The sequence below is a fragment of the Trifolium pratense genome, linkage group LG6 (genome assembly GCF_020283565.1).
Source record: "Trifolium pratense cultivar HEN17-A07 linkage group LG6, ARS_RC_1.1, whole genome shotgun sequence".
NCBI classification, from domain to species: Eukaryota; Viridiplantae; Streptophyta; class Magnoliopsida; order Fabales; family Fabaceae; genus Trifolium; species Trifolium pratense.
In genome coordinates, this window is record NC_060064.1 from 4,881,246 (window position 1) to 4,904,468 (window position 23,223).

Below are 23,223 nucleotides of genomic sequence, written 5' to 3' on the forward strand. Positions count from 1 at the left end.
TTTTGTGAATTATATATATGTGAATAATCCAAGTATAAAAACGACTATTAATTTTTTCCATTGGTGTTACATGGTACCACAATTTTATGATGGTTGTCCTTATAGGACTCTTAAAGTAAAGTAAATAATTTAGGGAGTAGTTAATAGTATTAAATTTATCAATTATTTGTATTATTTTTCTTTTTTTGTCATGTATATAAATACAATGTATATAATAAGTGGAGTATATATAAAATATGATTTTTCTAATTCACTCTGTATTTGTATTATTTTTCTAAATTTACATTTTAAGAGAGAAAATTAATTTATTTCAATCATAATATTTATTGTGAGTTGCAAAAAAAAGTTGTATTATAAAGGAAAATTGTAAGAATTCTACTATAAATGAAATTACTTTATATAGTCTAGATTTTTAAGAAAATAATATTGCATATTATATGATGTGAGCATTTTATTATCCGTGTACCAAACAAGTCCTAGCGATTTCCACGAGAAAGTAAGCAAGAATTTCCTTTTTTCTAGTCACTTACGCGTTTGATGAAAGTTGTTTGTTGCTGTGATCTTACACGAAAAAGCATTATTTGGAAGCAAGTGGGTTAACACGTCGGAATTATTGTTTTCTTTTACAAAGTAGCTAGCTATTGCTTATACATATATACATGCTTTCAACTCAACAAGTGGTACGTATTTCATACTCTTGTAAACATTTTGACTCATGAGTTTAATTCAATATTGGTTGGTATATAAAAATTATTATTTGTGTAGACATACCAAATCTTTAAATAATTAAAGTTAATTTGAGAAAATTAGTCTCTATGATTAGCCACAAAAATATATTACTACTACTTTTTTACTTTAGAAGATAAAATGGAAAACATTGGACGCAACGAAGAACTGCTGCTGGGTGATGGGTTCCATGCAATCAATGTGGTTAAGTTCAATCATAAAATTATAATTCTATATGTTTTTAAATGTGATATTTTATTATCAACAATCAATTGGTTTCACCTATAAAATTTTTGATCCATTTAAATATGTGATCAATGAGTCAATTTTTATCTAATGTGTATTGAAAAAAGATAACTCACTTTATATATTCTAATGAAAATTGATCATCGTTAATGACGGTGAAAATTTTATATCAATATCATGTAGGAAAATTTTTTATTGAAAGAGATAAAAATAATTTTAAAATCTTTAGTGTGAGAAAGGTTAAAAACCAATCTATAAAACCAAACAATGTCATTTTTACATCATTATATACACATAATTGTGATGTAATAAAATTCAATAGCACACCTAATTTCAATTTTAGTTAGTAAGATTCAATAATACCACACCATATGGCTACCATTGAATTCAACAAATTCATGGACCACACACATACCATACTCAAACCGAATCCAATTAATGGCTCAAAATAATCCCACTTTTCTACTTCTCAATAAAAGTTGAATAAGAAATTCCACACTACTAGCAGTAGTACTTTCTATTTTGTCAAAATAAAAAAATTCCACACTATTTTATTTATTTATTTATTAGAATAAGAAAAAATGTTGAATAAATGCAAGTAGCAAGAAGTTATAATCATAATTCATAATCTAATTTAGATTCAGTCAGCTTTGCCAGGTTACTATTTCTGTTCCAACCAACTATTCTCATTTTTTCTTATTCTCTCTCTCTCTCTCTCTCTCTCTCTCTCTCAATTTCAGAGGGAAGAAGAGAGATAACAAAAACAGAGGAAAAAATGGAAGGTTCAGCAGTGTGGCAAGGTGCGGTTCTGGGTGGAATACTCTTGTGGCTTTTTTCTTCTTCATATCTCAATTTAACTCTAAAGCTTAGATCTTTTCTTCAACCTTTCGTCATTCACTATGTTCAAACTGGAACCCCAATTCTCCTTAAGATCCAGGTAACAAAACAGAAACAACCCCACAATTTTATTCTTATAAATTTCTAAACTTTTCAATGTTTTTCTTATAAATGCTGATTTTATTTGAATTTTTTTGGTGTTGCAGAGTTACAGGGTTGGATTTCTTGATGCTCTTTTTTCTGTGTTGTCTTGTGTTGTTTCTGTGCCATTTTACACTGCTTTTCTCCCTTTGTTATTCTGGGTATGTATGTATGTATATACATATGTATGAATTTTGATGATTTTAGAGAAAATTTTGATTGAAAAACTGTAAATTTATTGAAAATTTGGGTTCTTTGTAGAGTGGTCATGGTCAATTGGCTAGGCAGATGACGTTGTTGATGGCGTTTTGTGATTATATAGGGAATTGTATAAAGGTATGTATGCATTTTCGTTGATTTAAATCGAAATTTGATTCAACCCTTTGTTTAATTACATGTTGTATTGTATTTGATGTTTTTGAACTCAAGGTGTTTGTTATTATTTTGTCACACTATAGGATGTGGTTTCAGCACCAAGACCTGCTTCTCCACCTGTGAGGAGAGTAACTGCTACAAAAGATGAAGAAGAGAATGCTTTAGAATATGGACTTCCTTCTTCTCACACACTTAATACAGTTTGCTTATCAGGGTATTCATTACTTTTTTTTCTGTTATTTTACATCTCCTTGTATAAGTTTAAATTGGCTTCTGCATCATGATCGTATTTAATTTAACTTAACTGTATAGACATGTATGTATAATTCATAAATACTTTTCTGTAAGTGAAAAACCACAGATTTATGTTAATTGAAAAGATTTCGTGCACCTAAGCCTAGGCATTTCATTTTTTAAGAATTTAGAGTGAGCGAGTTTTGAGCCATGTTCTTCAGGCTGCTTGCTTGTGGTGGGTTGGCTGTTGAGATGTTAGTTATGTACTCTGACCAAGAATTGAATAGGTGGCATGGCATTCATGCCTTACCCGTTACAATTCAAGTCACATGGTTTAGCTCCATATTTCTTATCTTTTTTCTGGGCCAATTAAGGAGAATAGAAAATAAATAAGGAAAAAAATGGCAATGAATTTGCAATCATATATTTCGTCTTTCTTCCATCGTCTACTTGTATTGATTAGAACTAGAAGCATGTTGTTTTTTGAGGTCGAATTATCTAATGAGAAAGATGAAACACTTGCTTTCAATTCTGTGTTTGTCATTAATGGATGTTTTTCCTTTGAATGGATGGTAATCAGCTACCTTTTGCACTATGTCCTGACTCATACTCAAATTCAAGGTGCCTATATTAATTATTTTGGAGTTTCGCTTGCTTGCTTGTTCGTGGCCCTCGTTGGTTTGGGTATGTATTTTATATTACTTCTAATTGATTAAGTCAGTGGCTATTTTTGACTGATTACACAGCAGACCAATGAAAATTGTTTGTTACTTTTATAGGAAGAATTTATCTTGGCATGCACAGTTTGATTGATGTTGTTGCTGGCCTTTTTATTGGACTCGGAATCCTTGGTCTTTGGCTTACAGTATATGAATGCATTGACAATTTTGTGGTCTCAGGACAAAACGGTATTCTTCTGCTTGATTAGTTTATGATGGTGGCTTGTGCTCATATTGCAAAAACCACTTCATATTTTTTAGAAGTTCTTTATTCCCTTAATTTTGACAAGTTCCCCAATCTGTTTTTGTTGCAGTTACAACTTTTTGGGCTGCTTTGAGCTTCCTCCTGCTTTTTGCTTATCCAACTCCTGAACTACCAACTCCAAGTTTTGAGTTTCATACTGCTTTCGATGGTGTTGCATTGGGAATTGTAAGTATTTTCTCATCCTTTAATGTCCTCTAAATTTATTGCATTTTTCTTATGAATATGCTCTAGTTTATAATCATTTCTTCGTATAGGGTTCATAATGAGTGAGAACAAAATATTTTAATGTAGCACTTGAGTGTAGTCATCATATACAAAAAAGAAGACACCTGGGACTGGGACTACTTTGATATAGTGTTGTTAAATAGTGGCTATAACAGCGCTATAGCGTAGTAGAATTTGAACAAATTACTATTGTTCCACAATGCGCTATTTAGTATAAAATGTTGTCAAGTTGCGGCTATAGTAGTGCTATAATACTGTTGTGTAGAGGAATTTGAACAAACTGTTATTTTCCGTGATCTGCGATTGACCACATTGCTTTAGTGAATTATAATAGACGCGTCTAGATTACTTGAAGTATTGGCTGCTCCAGATCAGACTATAAATTCTGCATGTTTCTGGGGCTTGGGCTGTATTTGGCTAGTTTTGAACAGTGAAGTTTGGGTGAAATGTTGAATGTAAATACACCCATCCCAACAGTAAAATGAACATATTAAATGCCTGGGGAGGTTAGCCACCATTTCACACAGCCCCACCGCAATCATACCGTTAATTTAACTGTATCCCATTAGGGTGGTAGTTAGGTTAGTTCAAGTCATTCCTAAAGTGGCAACTACAAGTCTACAACACTATTCAAATATTTGGGGTTGCAAGTAAAGTTTGCCTTGAGGTCACATTATTTCATCTATGATAGATTATTGTTTTGGGTAGGTGCAAAATTGCTGTGATCTTGAAATTGGTAGATTACTTGATCAGTAACAGGATAAAAAAAAATGGTTTTGCTGAATATCTTCAGCATTCTGCTCTGAGTTTTGGGTTCTAACAGAGTAACAGTCCTTTGCATGTCACTTGTTGCTTGACTTTGCAAAGTAGTAAGAAGAAGGAACTATGAATAAAGAGACTCGTTTACTTTGACAGAGGAACTATGAATAAATTTATGTTGATTTTACTAGTTAACAATGAGAAAAGAGACTTTAAAGTGAACAATTGTGTTGCATTTTCAGAAACGTTAAAAATGACACGACGAACTATTTTCATTATATTTGGAAATGCATAATTCTTAGAATCTTAGCCAGCATTTTATCTTCTCTCCATCACGACTCACATCACAAGTCTCTCTTCTAAATGGTTGGTTAAAATGAATACATATTTTAGAAAGAAAACAGTTTCACCGACAGGGCCTAATTTTTTCCACTTATAGTCTGTAATAGTTTTTTTTACATGTTTTTTCAGTCTTTCGTTAGTAACTATAGTGTGATGCTTTTCCCTCATTACAGTTTGGATCCAGTCTAAAAGTTGTTTACTTTGTAGCAATTAGATGAAAGCATAATCATTCGCTTAAATCATTGAAAAACAAACTTTTTGATTGATCCGAAGTTCCCAACTTAGCAAAATCATTTTATTAATCATGATAGTGTAACTTTGCGTATTTGATTTTCTACTGATGTGTGGATTTGCGCCTCATTCTAGGGTTAGGCAGGCCTTCATCACCCCAAATACTCAATCGTCGACAAATTAGATTAATGTTTAAGACGACAAAACATTCAGTGTTATATAGTATTTCATTGGCATGTTTCTAACTCGGAAATTAGATTAATGTTTTAAGACAGGCTAAAATATTTCCGTAGCATTTTTGTAACTCATACTGTATGTGTATTAATTTAAGTGCTCATGTTCTTCAGGTGTCTGGGGTACAGCAAACATACCACCAATTTCACCATGACAATGTTCCTCGTTTGTTCTCTTCAGAAATGACAATACCAGTATTCATGGGAAGAATGCTCGTGGGAATACCTACTATTCTAATTGTGAAATTCTGCAGTAAGACTCTTGCAAAATGGACTATTCCTGTGGTTGCAAACACATTAGGCATCCCAATAAAATCAACCACCTATATCCCCACATTGAATGGTGCTAAGACGGGAGAAAAGTCAAAGGCTTTCGATGTTGATACCGGAATTAGGTTTCTACAATACGCAGGTCTAGCGTGGTCTGTGGTCGACCTAGTGCCATCTATTTTTTCATACGTGAGCCTGTGACGTTCAGATTTATTGATATTTTATTAAATTTTTGTACAGCAGGGTATATGTAATGTATCATATATGAACAATAGATCATTTCCACCTAGTGAAATTTCATCATGGTGAGAATTCAGTCCAATGTTTATATTGCTTTTCCATTAGGTATAACATAATCCATAGAAGACGTTCCATCAATCTTAACGCAACAAACAAAACAACACACTAGTAACCTTAAATAGTCCTTTAAAAAAAAAAAGTAGACTTCAATCGGACTAATCCTTCTACCATCCTATGTTTATATTTCCAGTTCAACCAGGATAGAAACCAGACACAATTAGAGAGAGAAAACGGTTATATTGTCAAGGTTGGATGTGCGCGTTGAAAAAAATATAAAAGGGTTGGATATGTGTATCATAACCAATAAAACTAGTGTACAAATATATAGTATAACTAGAACTTTGACCCATGCGGTGCATGAGTCTAATTAGGTGTAATATGTAACAATAAAAAATAAAATACAAAAATTTCAAGAGCATTTTCAATAAGAGTAGTATAGGGAATTTCATGGACTAATTATTCTATATTTGTTTATGTGCTTATTTTATAATTTATATATTTTTTAAATAATTTTGGAACCCCATCGTTTTGTTTACTTATTAAAAAATAATTGCTGATAACTAAAGGTTAAAAAATTGATGATAATTAAAGGTTAAAAAAAAATTAAAGACATAATCAAGAACATAAACTTAAGTAGACATCCATAAATAAATAAAAATTGTGATTAATTCCGCCGTTCAAATTTATTGAAAACAGGGTTTACATATTATGTTTCCTAAATTCTTTCATAATTGAAGCACATGTTTTAGCGGTTGAAAGGTTTTATTGTAAGTAAGGGATGCAGGTTCAATGACAAATCTGTATTTTTTTAATATAAAGCTGCAATAAAAAGAAAGAGAAAATGAGAGGGGAAAAAATTTGGTTTAGGGTTAACTTATGTTAGCAAGCTTATAATATAAGAGATTATCGGTTGTACCGGGCCATGGACCGGGGTGTAATTTGTTAAAGCCCAATATGAAAAGGCCCAATAAAGTATAGTCCATAAAGGTTCACACCAAAATATCGCCAGGATGACACGTGAAATCATCATCACTCCCACGATCTACCTTGACTTGGAGAAGAAGGAAAGAAACTTGGAGAAGAAGGAGGAGTAACCGCCCATGATGCAGTAATGGAGAGGTGGTGGAGAAGGTGGAGAACATGCTCCAAGGTGTCAACAAAACTCTATAAATAGGACCTGCTCCAAGAGAAAAAGGAAGAATGATCTTTTTCATACTCTCATGCTTGAGACAGAATTTCTTTGATACTTTCATTCTTGTAACAACACCATTCTTTCATTATTGTAAAGTTTATCAATTTCTTCTCTAAGGAGAGTTTTGTATTTCTATCATTATCAAATAATACAAACCCCCTTGAATGTTTACCAGAACATTTTGGCGCCCACCGTGGGGCTGCGGTAAAAACATTTGTCCCAGCCTACCACATCAAACTAGACAAAAATCAAACATCTCCACATGGCTGGAGAACACGGAAACCACTGGTGTCGCCGTTTACTCGTCTTCTACTTAAGAGATTCACCAGCGCAACGTCATGATCTTGGTTGGCGGAACCATAATTACGCGGAGGCAACAAAAGAAACAGTGGCGATGACACGAACAAGAATGAAGGTGTGGGTCTTCTCACGCCAACGACAGGAAAGAAAATATGCGGCGAAGAAGAGTAGACCAGTGTTATCGACGCCGACTAGAGGCGACGTGAACCAATTCCGCCCAGGTGCTTTCAATCCTTTATTTTTGTTTGCAATGTCTTAAAACTATACTATTCTGACAAATGTTTGGATTTATTTGACTTCAATTTACTATCACCGATTCAGAGTTCTGTTTTCATCCTTGAGTAATTTGAAGTAATAAAGAGAGTTGACTCCACGTGAAATTAATAAGCAGAAAGAAATTAACATCACCGATTTATTTGGTTTGAATGCTCCATAAGATCCTTTAATTCATATTTGACTTACTAGCCCAATTGTTTCTTTGCGGAATAATTTGGCTTAATGTTCTACCTTGCATCACGGCGAGGCGGTTAGTGCCAATTTGTTAATAGCTTTATTTTGCTTATGATATTAAATTATTCGGTGTAGTGTATGATTGCGGTTATATGTATTCAATTTCCCATCAATATTATCAATCCTGTTACATGAGTAACATAGTATTACTGAATTCTGATGCTTATTGCCATGATGTTCTTATTTTTGCCAAGTTGTTCTCATTGTGGTTACTGAATATTAATCATTCTCATGAAAGTAACAATATGATTAAAAAGTTTAGTTATTAATGTCATAGTTGTTAAAAAATTGCTTTATATATTATATAAAATCTTATATTAATTCTATGGAGGCCAATGAAAAGACAGTGTTAGAGATACCTGCTGTGCTGATGTTATAGCTTCCACCTTAATAAAGGCTAGTTCTATGCCTGTTATAGTGATACTGATTTGGATGTTTTAAAACAAAAATAAATAGAGGAGAGTTAATATATTTGGCTTGCTGTAATGTTTGTTTCTAGTACAACTTAGTTCATTCATCCATTGCCTCTGTTTTAATTTGATTCTTCATGACTAATTTTGCTTAATCAATGGCATGGATCTACATTCGCTGTCATGCCCAATTGTCGTCGGTGTTCCACCTTCGCCCATCATCATTTCGAACATGGATGCCATCACTGTCAAAATCATGAGTCCAAGCATATTCATCACCTGCTGTCCAACGTCGCCGGGGATCGTGGCTGCTGCAGCCTTGTCCGGCACCGCCGTCAAACTTTGTTGCGGTAGTGGTCGAGTCAGACATTGAAGCACTGATAGAGAAGGTCACAATACAAGAAGATGTGAAAGCCAATCCCGCCGTCAATTTGAGTGTACTCAGTAACGACAGAGCTTTGATTAAAGCCCCGGCACACACAGTTTGGAAGCTCTTGTGTGTATGAGTCAGCAGGCAATATTCCGAATTGGTTTACGAGGGAAGTGAAGCGGAGGAAGAGGTTAAGGAAGCTAAAATTACGAAATGCTTGCTTGACAACTCAGAATAGTGAAGCAGAAGTAGGATGCTCATCCAAATGCTTATTAGGTCCTCTTGCTAAGACAGGTGATCATAAAACTCAAGCAACCAAACATTGGTACCACTCGGCGAGATACAAACCGCCGATTAACATTCCAATTGAAGCATGTTCCGCAATGACCACCGCAATGGAACTCAGTCTCGCCACGCCAGAACATAATTGTTTTTCTTGCTAGGCGACTACCGATCCAGGTGTTAACATTCTTTCCCTTTAACCTGCCATTTAATCATATAGTTTTCGCTTGTTCTATTTCAATAAACATGCTATTTGCGCACGCATATATGTTGTCGGTATTAACGTGATGGATTTATAGTTTAAGAATCATGCTTTATGGTCATTGAGTAAAAGAGAAGAGAATCAGTACATTTTTTCAAGATTGCTTACTAAAAGCATCACCTTTGTTTGTTATCGCTCTCAAAATCATTTTGAATTACTCAAGTAGAATTTGGTAGACACATAAGAACACCTTTGCTTGCTTTCATTAATTTTAAAATAAAATTCATATTACAAACTTATGATTAACAGTTAATAAAATCGATGATAAGTTGGTAATGAATTAGATAGCAAGTTGAAATTTGGCCAAGATAATTAGCCACCTTTGAACAGACAAAATACTCCATGACCAATCTCAAAGCTTGGAATAAAGATGTGCACATTTTAAAAAGAAACTTGTCATACCGCTTCAGTGTTTTGGTTGATCTAATCCATTTTTATTCTCTCTTACACATTCTGGAGATGTTCTTCACATTTTTCATAAACTTGGTTAATATGCTTGAAGTGTTTTATAACCTGTTTTTCTTTGAATACAAGTGAATCATTGCTTGAGGATTCATAAAAAATATTTATATGGAGGATGCATGTCAGGTGTTATTTACTTCAAGCTCATCCCATCATAAGTTTTTATATTCACAATTATGTTTATGATCATGATGTTCCCAAGCAGTATATTATGCATGGTTATGCATGGTTGAAGAGGACACCTTTGTTTTAAATTGATTGTTAATCTATACGGCTCCTGCCGTTTTGATAAAACGCTCAAGAACACGAACGAAAACATCATCAGACCATTTGCCAACTTGATTGTCCATAAACCAGGTGACATCGTTCCAAATCTCTTGGAGAAAATTTCACATGACTGGATTATGTTAGGTCTCCACTAATCATGATAGATTATTTTAAGCACCTCGCCCTTCAGGCCTCGGGGCTGTGGATTGGATAAGACCCAAAAACACTTGAAAGTTTTATTTATTTTTTGAGGAATGTAACTAACAAAGTTATCAAGTTGATCATAGCGCAGGACTACAAGTGGATATGATAAAGAGTGATCAAATATACAACCAAGAATAAATGAAGCCAGCCGGCTCTAGACCAATAAAGGCTAACCGGTGATGGAATAAAGGTCAACCTGATTAAGTTACGGGCTCTGAACCAACAAAAATGGTTATCTCAAACTTGAGCTCTGAATCTTTATTTAAAGATCAACTCAGATGTGAGCGCTGAACCAAAAACAGGGGTTACAGTGTCTTGGCGTCACCTACGAGTTGGGTACGTCAGAAAAAAATTATTAAACAGGGGTTACAGTGCCTTGGCGTCACCTACGAGTTGGGTACGTCAGAAAAAAATTATTAAACAGGGGTTACAGTGCCTTGGCGTCACCTACGAGTTGGGTACGTCAGAAAAAAAAAAAATTATTAAACAGGGGTTACAGTGCCTTGGCGTCACCTACGAGTTGGGTACGTCAGAAAAAAAATTATTAAACAGGGGTTACAGTGCCTTGGCGTCACCTACGAGTTGGGTACGTCAGAAAAAAAAAATTATTAAACAGGGGTTACAGTGCCTTGGCGTCACCTACGAGTTGGGTACGTCAGAAAAAAAAAAATTATTAAACAAGGGTTACAGTTCCTTGGCGTCACCTACGAGTTGGGTACGTCAGAAAAAAAAAAATTATTAAACAAGGGTTACAGTGCCTTGGCGTTACCTGTAAGTCTTACGAGTTGGGTACGTCAGAAAAAGAAAATAAAACAAGGTTGAAAGGCCTTGGCGTTACCTGTAAGTCTTACGAGTTGGGTACGTCAGAAAAAGAAAATAAAACAAGGTTGAAAGGCCTCGGCGTTACCTGTAAGTCTTACGAGTTGGGTACGTCAGAAAAAGAAAATAAAACAAGGTTGAAAGGCCTTGGCGTTACCTGTAAGTCTTACGAGTTGGGTACGTCAGAAAAAGAAAATAAAACAAGGTTGAAAGGCCTCGGCGTTACCTGTAAGTCTTACGAGTTGGGTACGTCAGAAAAAGAAAATAAAACAAGGTTGAAAGGCCTTGGCGTTACCTGTAAGTCTTACGAGTTGGGTACGTCAGAAAAAGAAAATAAAACAAGGTTGAAAGGCCTTGGCGTTACCTGTAAGTCTTACGAGTTGGGTACGTCAGAAAAAGAAAATAAAACAAGGTTGAAAGGCCTCGGCGTTACCTGTAAGTCTTACGAGTTGGGGGCGTCAGAAAAAGAAAATAAAACAAGGTCGAAATGCCTTGGCGTTACCCGTAGGGAGCGTCAGAAAAAGATACAGCGAAGAAAGGCGAGATTATCAACACCGCCAGAAAAAGCTTATACACAACCAAAGAAAGGCGATTCATTATAACGCCAAACCATTTGCAACCACTAAAAGGCATCAGGTATAAAGTTATTCATAAATGATATATAATTATATTTAAAGTGCTAAAGACATTGCAGGTGCAAAGTTAAAAATTTCAAAGGCGAGATTATTTTCAACACCAAACACAAAGTATAATGGAAGGGCGACTCCGAGCAGCGCCAATTCTTTTTAAATCGCCAAGAAGTTACAAAATAAGGCGTGCAAGCCTGGCAGTACGAAAATCAACTACAACAAAGAAGTGGCGAGACAGATTACGCCAGAATACTTACAATCCTCAAATATAGAGTGTCAAAGAAAATAAGAAACTCATGTTGAGTAGAAGAAGCAGAAATACAGACCAACAAAGTTACTAGCCTCAAAGTTTCAATTTGATTTCAAGAAGACAAGGAGGGACGAATCGCGAAAGATGAAGAGGCGAGATTGGTGACAACGCTAGCTTGAAAATGCAAATACAATGAAAAAAGAGGAAGGGCGACTCGCCAACTTGCTCAAAGTCGCCAAGAAACAATGACAACAATATTCAAAGCCACAAATGGCGTACATCAAGATATTCAAAAGTCATAGAAGGGCGTACAAATTATCTAAGAAATATCAACAACAAAAGGAGGACAAGGCGACAAGTAAACAAATAGTATGAGTCAGCAACAAATAGGCGACATAGAACCACGCCGAGACATAATAATCGCCAAGTTACTTCATTCAAAAGCACTTCGCCTTCTTGAAGCCTCGTGCTTGGGGGGCTGTGTACCGGGCCATGGACCGGGGTGTAATTTGTTAAAGCCCAATATGAAAAGGCCCAATAAAGTATAGTCCATAAAGGTTCACACCAAAATATCGCCAGGATGACACGTGAAATCATCATCACTCCCACGATCTACCTTGACTTGGAGAAGAAGGAAAGAAACTTGGAGAAGAAGGAGGAGTAACCGCCCATGATGCAGTAATGGAGAGGTGGTGGAGAAGGTGGAGAACATGCTCCAAGGTGTCAACAAAACTCTATAAATAGGACCTGCTCCAAGAGAAAAAGGAAGAATGATCTTTTTCATACTCTCATGCTTGAGACAGAATTTCTTTGATACTTTCATTCTTGTAACAACACCATTCTTTCATTATTGTAAAGTTTATCAATTTCTTCTCTAAGGAGAGTTTTGTATTTCTATCATTATCAAATAATACAAACCCCCTTGAATGTTTACCAGAACATCGGTTTTTAATTGTTTAAATTGTGCAATGAAAATTGATGGTGCTTAATTATCGTATGAAATTTTTCCTATGAGAGTTGATGGAGCTTAACACTTTGTGGACATAAAAATATGATCCGGTAGAAAAAAAATCATTGATCAGGAAAGACATAAAAATATTTCGTGATGAATAATATAGTCAACAATAATTTTGATATGATATACTTTTAAAATTAATGGTGCTTATCAATTATTGCACATAATTTTAATCAAAATTGGTATACTTGCCATAGTGGTTAGAAATATTGTCTTGCATTGAGGGGTTGTGGGTTCGAATCCTATTCAAGACAAAATTGTATTATTTTTTAATAAAAATTGCAAAATAAAATAGAGGAAAAACAGAGAAAATAAATTAGGGTTTAAAGTTTGCTTGTGTATACAAGCTTATAATATAAAAGATTTTTATTTTTATTTTTATTTTTGTTTTCTAAAAGTAATTTACGCGAAAGGTAATCCAATTTGAAGCACGGTTTAAAACTAAATGTTACAGCAAATTCTGTTAAGATTCAAACATTGACTCGACACATGGAAGACTAATTTTAAATTGCAGGTAATCATGACTAATTGCAGTTCTTAAGAATGCAAGTTAGTGAGTTCAAATGATAGAGAAGTAAATCTAAAATGAGATTATCACTAACCTAGAGGTCAAGCATCATACATTTAACAACTTTACTGATCGTGAGTCGACAAAGAAAGATAGAGGATAGAATGCAGCGAAAAACCATGACAAACTTTAGATAAGCGCTGATAATTAAATTAAACACACTATTATCATGCAACTTTTACTAAAAATTGAGACAACATTATCAAAAGCATCCACGATTTAAGTAATCCAGTCATAGTACCTAAAGCCCGGAAAGGAAGATATAAAACATGATTAAAATAATTGATTTGGAAAACATACAAAAAATATCCACATTTTGCTGGAATAATACATCCTCGTAGAGTCATAATCTTTGACGACTTCTCCAGATAGGGTGCCCAGCAAATTCTTCAGTGTAACAGATCGGTGGAATATTACCTGCCTATTTTACATCAAAGCAGCCTTTGGACAACCACAATATCAATGGATACAAATGCCTACAGCAATTTCACCAATGAGGATCCACAACTACCTGAAATTAGACTTGAAATAGAGTAACCACGATATCCCAGTATGACATTCAGAAGCAGCTACTTTACAGGAAGTAATCAGGTGTTCTTCGAGTGACATCAGGCTCTCCTCTCCTTGGAGCAGGTTCAAACTGCAAATAATTCAAAATTGTGAACAGACAATCCAAGGGATGAGAACTAAATATTTTCACTAAAAAAATGTGCAATTTATGATGAATAACAGAAACAGAATAACAGAAACAGCAAACCTGGATAAATGTGTGACCCTTGCAATCGTCAACCTCCAATATGGAAGCCATGTTCCCACATCGATAACAGTAGTTGGGAGCACTGAAAATGGTAACCACTTTTTGTTCCTGTTTCAACAAAACAATGCATATGTGATATGTCTAAAACTTCAACCCTATAATTTTAGAGAGCAAACGAAAGAGATGATCATTCCATGAGAAGGGCAATTACATGAGCCCAGTTAAATCCATCCATAACAAGCTGGTGAGCTCTAGCAATCAATTTAAGGCTGTTCGTGTGATTGAATTGTTCAGATATATCCTGCAAAATGTGAATTAGAATTGAAATTAAAACACTAATAGATCTCTCAGTGCTTCAACAAACAAATTAAAACAAGTACAGAGTTTATTAATGCCATGCTTACCTGGCCAAAGGTATATCCAGCACCACGAGGAGAAATACCCCAACCACATCTGTCATCTGGGTCAGACCACAGTAGATCACACATAGGACCTTCATGAGGAACCTCTTGAACACGATCGAAGTTCCTTATGTTATCAAGGGTCTCAATTGAAGGTGACAGTCCACCATGCAAACAAAATATTTCTGATTCAACCTGGAAGGGGAGTATTAAATTAGAAGCCAGTTATTAAAATTTCGTAACAAATCATAAATATTTCAAATTTTTTGTTATATCAAACTGGTGAAAACTGTTCGATCAATCTGACATCATAAAGCATGATCACAACAGACACTCTCAATTCGGAGACTACGAAGACCTTAGTGATAGATTTGTCAGAAAATCTTCATATCCAGAAAATCTTTAAAACTACTACTTCATATCTTTAGGCTGTCATCACAATCTAGAAATCTACTACTTGAAAGTTGAGTTTTTTTTCTTAATATTGAATAATATTGGGAACAGAGAATACAATTTATTCCAAAAAAATCCCTCCATTTTCCAAATAATTAACTTGCATAATAACTTACGCAAACTAACAAAACACTTCAAATCACAAACAAAAAGACATAGTGGGGGCAAAAAGTACTAACCAATGCGGTCAATGGAAAAAAATCAAAGAGGTCTGTAAAGATCTTCCAGACATTAGCACTCCCATATCTGCAAATAAAAAAGCAAGTAATTAGATGATTTAAGTGCAAGAAACCAAACCAATATGGTAACATCTATATGATCAACTGAATTCCGAACTTATAAATCTGAGCCTAGCAAAGGATGTAATCCTTCCCTCAAAAGCAAAATTTTCTTATATTAGTTCTTTTGAACATTCCTTTTGAAAGGATAATTTAGTTCAATTTAAACTTCCATCATGAAGTTAGTAGTTTGTATAGGTGTTTGTCCACAGTTAAGTACCGGATCAAATCAAATACCCTTATTTTGTTCTCTCACTTTCAAAACATAGTATTTTGTATTCTTTATTTTTAGCAGGCAATAATAGGGCAGATTTACATATTTTTAACCAATGTTAACAAAAACAAAGGACTTCGTATAATAGTATGATATATTATACCATACAACTCACTTGACATCACTAATACCACATATCTTTCAATATATAAAACTGAAGAACTCAAACCAAGAATCACAAATTAAAAGGCTACATAACACACCAAAACATTAGCGCAATTCAGAAGCAATCCAAGACTCCAGTTCCGACCATAAAATAAGAAACTAGGGAATAAATATCAAAGTTAAAATTCTAAAAGAGCAAATTGCAGGGGGGGAAGAAAAAGGATTTCCCTGCAATTCACATTAAAAAAAATAAGTTTATGACACCAGTATCACTACTAACAAGCCTGTACATTAGTAATTAGCAAAACGGACTTCATTTGGTAAAACTATGACATTATATGGCTACAAATATTTCTCTAGACAGAAGTATCTCATATTTTGTTCCATTGGAGCTCCAAATGAAGGTGTTCAAAACTCACTTTCTTAAGCATTCATCATAAAATCCATATACTTGAGTAATCTGCATCAAAAGAAAAACCATAAAGAAACAACTCAGCAAAAAATAAAAAACCCATACAAGGCTTCAAAAACAATAAAGAAACAACTCAGCAAAAAACATTTAAATCACTCAAAGACTAAACAGTTACTATACAAGTTTATAAATAAATGCCATAAAGGAACTCAGGAGACATGAGCAACTTAAAATTTGAGTGAAGAGTGAAAACAAGAACCTGACGGCTTTCATGGTTTCCTCTAAGAATAGTAATTCGCTGAGGATACCGCACTTTCAGTGCCACGAGGAGCTGGATAGAATAACTAATTATGTCAGAATATAACACATGTAATCAAAGGAAAATTTAGAAACAAAATGTATTAACAAAAATGAATATCAATGTAGCTTGACCATCGGTCTACATCCCGCCTCAAATGGAACCAGAAATGATCTAAAACAATCATCACATAACTGCTAAGTAATACCTAGAGAAATAGGTCAACCCTTTGGATGAATATTTGTAATAAATGGAAAATAATTTACTATACTGGTTATTGATCCTTTGGATGAATATTTGTACTAAATGGAAAATAATTTACTATACTGGTTATTGATATTTAGCAAATACTTACATTTTTCCAACCCTCAAATCATATGTAAAATTAAAACCCCAATCTTGAAACAGCTCAGATATTTGACTACAATATATTCATTGCAGGTTTGAGATTTGATCAGATGAGTTGTTTAAAATCATTGCACATGGTCCACATTTTAAAAAGTTAATGCTAAATGCTATCTCATTATTCACCAAGTTTTGTTAATATTTTTCAGTGATAGGATAAAAACTATGGACATATCAGACTACACAAGAATTGTATTTGATAAAAGTCAGAAATTCGAGCCCGGGAATGCTACAAAGATTGGGCTATCTCCTTTTGCAAGACCATGGTGAACAGAATCGGCTAGATTGGCTTCTTGTCCTGACCATATCATCGGTGAAGTTGTATTTAAGGCGAAAACCGATCTTCAAATGTTGGCTGTTAATCCAACCATGATGCCAATTTCACCACCTAAAGTTTTTTTTTTTTTTAAATAAGCATTTCACCACCTAATGTTAACCCTCAACAAGATTTAAGCCATTTTCCGGGGTTATCTTCGTCTTCACCACCAAAATTTCAGCTTCCGTCTCCCTATTGGAATCCACAGTCTGCTAGTAATGCAAATCCTGAATATATGGGAATGAATTACATGGATTCTGCCGCAAAACTTCAGAAATGAACACAATTGTTGAATTTGGACAATCATTTAGATCATGTGAATACTGGAACTCGAGGTGTTGTGGTCAATTATTATAACAACAGCTTAGATGCTTCTGCCGTCAATTTCCGGTGGAAAACCTACAAAAAGGCTGTCACATTCAAACATGTCCGAGTCCACTCAAGATCTGTCATTATTTCAGTGAAGGTTGCTGTAGACATTGAAGTAACTGCAGATATTTTCATAGTCAAGTTGCTCATGATAGCTTCTCTCCTCATAACTACCGCTATCTGGTATTCACAAGTTAAAAAGTTTATTCTGACAACCTTGAAGATGTGATTGTAAGATAATGTATCTAAACGGTTTATATGCACATGTTATCCACATTTCATCTCTGCCAAGTGCCAACCTTCTAAATCTTAACACATTAAAAAGCCAACTGGACATTCTAAAACTACTCCCTCACTTATGTGTGCTTGTGTTAAATAATTTAAAGGCAGTTATCTGCCTATTGGTAAGGTTCCAGTTTCAGTTTAATCTCCATAGCAAAAGACAGCATAAATGAAGCTCGCAGTCACAGGTGATCCAAACTTCACCAACTACCACTTGAAAACAATTTCCCTTCTGATCTTTGGTCTCGCTATCACATGAATACCATAATATGCACCTCCAAAGAGGTTTGATGCAGAGAGAATAAAGATCATATTTTCTAAAACAAAATAAACTGCTGAGAAGTGAAAGGAAAAAAACAGCAGACAAGTTTATTTTGGTTGAACTTACTGTCACAGTCTCAACTGAATAATAACCACGGTCCACATAATCACCCATAAACAAGTAGTTGGTATCTGGACACTGTAAACAAAACACACACATTTAATATATAAATGATCAGCAAAGATATCATCCAGAAACTTGCAAAAAAATAGTCTTATCATGTTACATTTTGCAAAATTGAAGACAGAATATTGGGGTCATGGTGAAGTCAATTAGGTAGTTTGTGCATTACTCCTCTATACCTCTGATGCACTTTAAGCCTCGAGCTTTTTCTTGACAGGTTTCAATTAGTTAGTTACAATAATAGATTCCCCAACTGAAACAGAAGATTGATTGCAAAAAGAATTTCACAGTCGGAAATTATACCTTCCCTCCGATTCGAAATAGTTCAGCAAGATCGTGAAACTGCCCATGAATATCACCACAAATTGTCACAGGGCTTTTAACAGGCTGTAATACGGTGAAACCAAAAGGGGAAAAAAAAAAGTTAACATTTTCTTTATCTAAGATGAGAAGCAAGCAATTAAATGGTGCATTGAAATGCTGTAAGGAGTCTACCAAAAAAAATAATAAATGCTGTAAGGAAATTGGTAAAACAGCTATATTGCACTAGGCCACAAGCCAATTAAGCATTTCATTTTCAAGAAAGATTTACACCCTTCCTCCACAAAATAGGCCTTACAAGCAAAGCTATTAAGTCTAATAAACCCAATATGGGGAAAAATAAAACCACTTGAGATAAAGTTAAAAATTGACTAATTTCTAGTTTAATAAAGGAATACTTTTCATGCAACATTCAAATAATGATGCAAGTGAGATCGATATCTCCAGCAGAAACAGAAAAATGCCATTGAAAAATAGGGTAGGAAGAAAGGACTCTTACCTGGACATTACTTTCATGCATTAAAATCTCCTTCGCCTTCTCACATAATTCTTTAACCTGCAGTTAGGGCAGAAAACAAGATCATTAATTAATTTTTATGTATTTTTCCCCAGTGTGATGATAATACCGCAAGGAGTAAATGTTTTTTGACATAGCTCCCTAATAAGTGACAACTGTTTAAAACAAACAATCACCAACAAACAATATAAATTGATATTTCTAAGGTGAATGAATACTCGAATAGCAAATGACACCTGGATATTTTTCCCATCTCAATAAAATGATCGTAAACGAAATCCCCCACTAGAAAAACAAAATGGAACCACTAAAATATGACTGATAATGTATAAAGAACCAACACACTTCCATTTTAATCTGATCAATCTTCAATCACATCCAATTAACTATTGTTAAGCATCAACTTACAAGTTAGAAACAAAACCCACAATAAGCCAAGAAAGCCAATGGCTTTCCATATGTAACAATTCAAGATAAATCGGAATTCAAATGTGAGAAAGTTTCCATTTTCAATGCAGAAAATACATAAAAATTACATCTTCAGATGCGAAACCTCCAAATGTGTTACATACCCAATAATAACATATCAGATACCAAAAAGCTAAAGAAAAAAAATCTTGAATCAAATTTAGGTCTAAGAGAGAGAAAAAATCGCATTTCAGTGTCAACATAACGAAATCAACTACATTTTGACAGAAATTTAACATAACACACTGAAATTGAATGCAATAAAGGGAGAAAACAGTAAAACCTAGAAATTGGGGAGGGGTAATTGTTTGAGAATGAGGTAGATCGTGAGAAATGAGGGTAAAAAATGAAACCTGTTGCTCGGAAAGAGGTTTGCACTGCATGAGCTGAGAGATCTGTTCGTTGAGATCGTGAGTGGGATCGGCGAGCATTGAATTGGCACCCATTGTTTGTTGTGTGTGATGAATGAATGAATGAATCGGAAGAAGAAGAAGAAGAAGAAGAAGAATGATTGGAATGAATGAATCGGAAAATTGGAGCGTCCTTTCTCTCTCGCTCGGTCGGAGTGAGGTGTGGACGGAGGGAAGAGAAAGAGGAAAAACTCCGAAATGAAGAAGGCGCGTCAAATACTAACAAAAGCACGTTCCCCAATAATCGCTTTTTCTTTTCTTACTTTTTTTTTTTTTCAAACTTTATTACCCGATATTTTTTATCTTACTCATATATTTTTGTAATCATTGTTGTAACTTCCGGATAATTTTTGTTAATATTTTTAGTGTATAATATAATTTTACTTTATTTATAATGTCTTTTTTAATTTAGACTAAGATTATTGTTTTGTCCTAAATTGCATTATAAAAATATATGTTTACATCAGAATTCAATTTAAAAATAAGAGTTGGCTAAACAGTGCCCCGGGCACTCTTTAAGCATTCCCTTTAAAGAAATAATTTATCCAAAAAGTGAAACATTTCAATTTTCAATGCGTTGACTTCACATATTTCCATAAAAGTTTAACAAAAACTTATTATTTAAAATGCTTAAAGAGTGCCCCGGGGGCACTGTTTAGCATTTTCCTTAAAAATAAAATAAGATAGTAAACCAAAAATAAATAAAAATATAAAACAAGACAAGTTTAATCTAAGGTTGCGAGTCTCTAACCAAGAGAAAGTGTCGCACAATCTTTTGATGTATGTTCAAGATGCGTCTAACATGTGTACATGTCAAAAGAAAAACAATTTTGAGGGAGTGTCAGTCTTTACTTTCTAACATTTCTTTACAGGCATAGTACTCAGATATGTGGCGGTGGCAGCCAGATCCTGACACAGGTTACACTGTTCGAGGAGTTTACCAGCTCTTGACTACTCGTGATTCAGTTACTATGGATGATCCAGAACATCTTATTTGGCATCCTCAGGTTCCTTTGAAGGTATCCATCTTTGTGTGGCGTCTACTTCGTGACAGGTTACCTACGAAGTCAAACCTGATCACTCGAGGCATCTTATCTTCTTCAGCACAGTTGCGTGTAGCTGGTTGTGGGGAGGCAGAGTCGGCTAATTATTTATTCATCTCTTGCAGTTTCTTTGGTTCTCTTTGGGCTTTAGTGTGCACGTGGATTGACATTCCTTTAACAGACTCCAGTACTATCCGGAATCATTTCGTTCATTTCACATCATCAGCGGGTGGATCTCGAGCACGCCGGTCTTTTTTGCAGCTCGTTTGGCTTGTCAGCGTTTGGGTTATATGGACGGAAATAAATCACAGATTGTTCAGAGGCTCAACTAGCACTTCTCATCAGTTATTGGACAAGATGAATTTATTTTCTTATAGGTGGTTGAAGTCGAAGAATGTTACTTTGGCTTTAAACTACCATAGTTGGTGGTCTAGTCCTTTGTTATGTTTGAGCCTTGTATGATTTTGATCTTTATATTTTTCTTTTCTGTCTCTCTTTGTAAACTCTGGTAGTCCATCTCGGCACACCTTGTGCTGAGGTGACTATTTTTTTAGTTAATATATATCTCATTTTAACTTCCTCAAAAAAAAAAAAACAATTTTAATTGAACATCATTAAAAGATATATGTTCCACACAATTAACATATATGTGAAAAATGTCAAAGTCTCAAACATGTCCGACATGACATTTCAAAAAGGTGTCCATATTGATCAATAAATGTTGATTTCTTCTTCTCATAGTATTTCTTTTTGTCAATAATTTTTTAAATATAAATAAGTGAGAGCATCAAATTTCAAATTTTAATCCCTTCATTTTACAATCAATATCCTATCAGTTGAGCTATGCTCACAAAAAGTTCTTCTTCTAATACTCTAATTGAGAGACAATGGAGTGTTTATAGGCTTTTATTTAAATATAAAAAAAAAACTTTGTATAGAAAATTAAATTGTACCTCTAATTATTTTAGATTTTTTTTACATAAATTTAATTTTAATATATTTTTTTAATAATCCACCTGAATTTTTAAGTGATACCATTACCAACCACTCCACTCTAGTTTGTGAGCTTTGTTTACACCACCGTGACAACCGCAGACACCATTCGCAGTCGATAACAGCGGCGGCTCCGTCGCACCATCACCAAAATTCAATGGTAGATACCTTACTTCAAATTTTCGAGTAACCGTTGAAGTGATTAACCAAAATTTTCTACCTTGAAATGAAACTAACCTTAACGAATCGCACTTTCTCAAGTAATTTTTAAAGTACTTTTATTTTAGATTTAAATTTGAATGTTGGAGTAGTATAGTACTAGTATTTTTAAACTACTGACCTGCTTCAAAAATCCATGAAGAAGAGGATTAAAACATACGGAAAGATAAAAGAGACTTGCTAAAAATGTGTTCTGAGTATTAGATTCGGAGAAAAAGTATTAAAAGGATTTTTAGGGCTCGTTTGGCCTACCTGTTTTTAGAGTTAATGCAAACAACTTATACAATATAAATTAGATTTTATGTTATTTAATAAATACACACTAGTGAAAATTATATTTTTATAAGCTATTTTATCATAAACTGCTTTTAAAAACTTATAATAACTAGCGGGTCGGGCAAGCGCGTTCCGCGTCTGCTTGTGTCTAACTTATGTCCAATTAAAAAAAAATATGCTTATGTTATGGTGAGTTTGTTAATAAAAGATTTTTACTGCTAAAAAAAATGTGTCTTATGGTGAGTTTGTTAATAATTTTTTTTATTGATACTATAAAAAATCAAGGGTATTGTTGATATTATGAAAAGTCCACACCAAAATTCATGTATCCTCTTTATATATAGTATAGATAGATATCCTCTTTATATATAGTATAGATATATAAAAATTGGCTAAGTTTGCATAAACTCTAAAAAAAGTTGGGTCAAAGAGGTCTTTAATCTGAGTTTACTTTTGCTTTGTGGCTTAATTTTAAGTAACATTTTGATTTTTAACTTTCTTTTCCTCAAGTTGGTTTTTTGTTACAAAATGTTAAGAGGCCATGTAAAATAAAACAGATCCTAATGCACAATCGTCGTGTTCGAAGGTTCATTGCACAACAGCAATGGAATCGGATCCTAATGTACGATCGTCCACATATCTCTATCTCTATAATATAAGATGATGTTGTAAAATTGTGTAAATCTAGAATTGAAGAGTGATCTTGCTCTATTACAAGGTTTAATTGAAGGATTTAGT

The 23,223-nt window shown here is 34.2% G+C and overlaps 2 protein-coding genes across 2 annotated transcripts; one reads left to right on the top strand and one right to left on the bottom strand.

Annotated features, from left to right (window-relative positions):
- Positions 1–1,448: 1,448 nt before the first annotated feature.
- LOC123890133 (lipid phosphate phosphatase delta) lies at positions 1,449–5,942 on the top strand. The gene is made up of 8 exons (XM_045939686.1): positions 1,449–1,909; positions 2,016–2,111; positions 2,212–2,286; positions 2,409–2,539; positions 3,140–3,243; positions 3,339–3,467; positions 3,593–3,708; positions 5,448–5,942. The coding sequence occupies exons 1-8, from the start codon at positions 1,748–1,750 to the stop codon at positions 5,802–5,804; spliced, it is 1,170 nt and encodes a 389-aa protein (XP_045795642.1). The 5' UTR covers positions 1,449–1,747; the 3' UTR covers positions 5,805–5,942.
- Positions 5,943–13,590: 7,648 nt separating this feature from the next.
- Positions 13,591–20,312, bottom strand: LOC123888798 (serine/threonine-protein phosphatase PP2A catalytic subunit). Its single transcript, XM_045937982.1, has 11 exons — positions 19,898–20,312; positions 19,059–19,115; positions 18,542–18,625; positions 18,182–18,253; positions 16,383–16,454; positions 16,131–16,171; positions 15,234–15,300; positions 14,605–14,796; positions 14,412–14,501; positions 14,201–14,308; positions 13,591–14,083 (listed from the first exon to the last, which is right to left on the bottom strand). Exons 1-11 carry the CDS (start codon positions 19,988–19,990, stop codon positions 14,018–14,020), a joined length of 942 nt encoding a protein of 313 aa, XP_045793938.1. The 5' UTR covers positions 19,991–20,312; the 3' UTR covers positions 13,591–14,017.
- Positions 20,313–23,223: the final 2,911 nt, after the last annotated feature.

Excerpts from the sequence above, each read along its gene's own strand:
- LOC123890133 (XM_045939686.1), top strand. The coding sequence starts at position 1,748 with ATGGAAGGTTCAGCAGTGTGGCAAGGTGCGGTTCTGGGTGGAATACTC. Across the intron at positions 2,540-3,139 it reads AATACAGTTTGCTTATCAGG|CTACCTTTTGCACTATGTCC; the intron begins GTATTCATTACT and ends GATGGTAATCAG. Across the intron at positions 3,244-3,338 it reads CGTGGCCCTCGTTGGTTTGG|GAAGAATTTATCTTGGCATG; the intron begins GTATGTATTTTA and ends TTACTTTTATAG.
- LOC123888798 (XM_045937982.1), bottom strand. The coding sequence starts at position 19,990 with ATGGGTGCCAATTCAATGCTCGCCGATCCCACTCACGATCTCAACGAA. Across the intron at positions 14,502-14,604 it reads CTGGATATACCTTTGGCCAG|GATATATCTGAACAATTCAA; the intron begins GTAAGCATGGCA and ends CACATTTTGCAG. Across the intron at positions 14,309-14,411 it reads ATGGATTTAACTGGGCTCAT|GAACAAAAAGTGGTTACCAT; the intron begins GTAATTGCCCTT and ends TTGTTGAAACAG.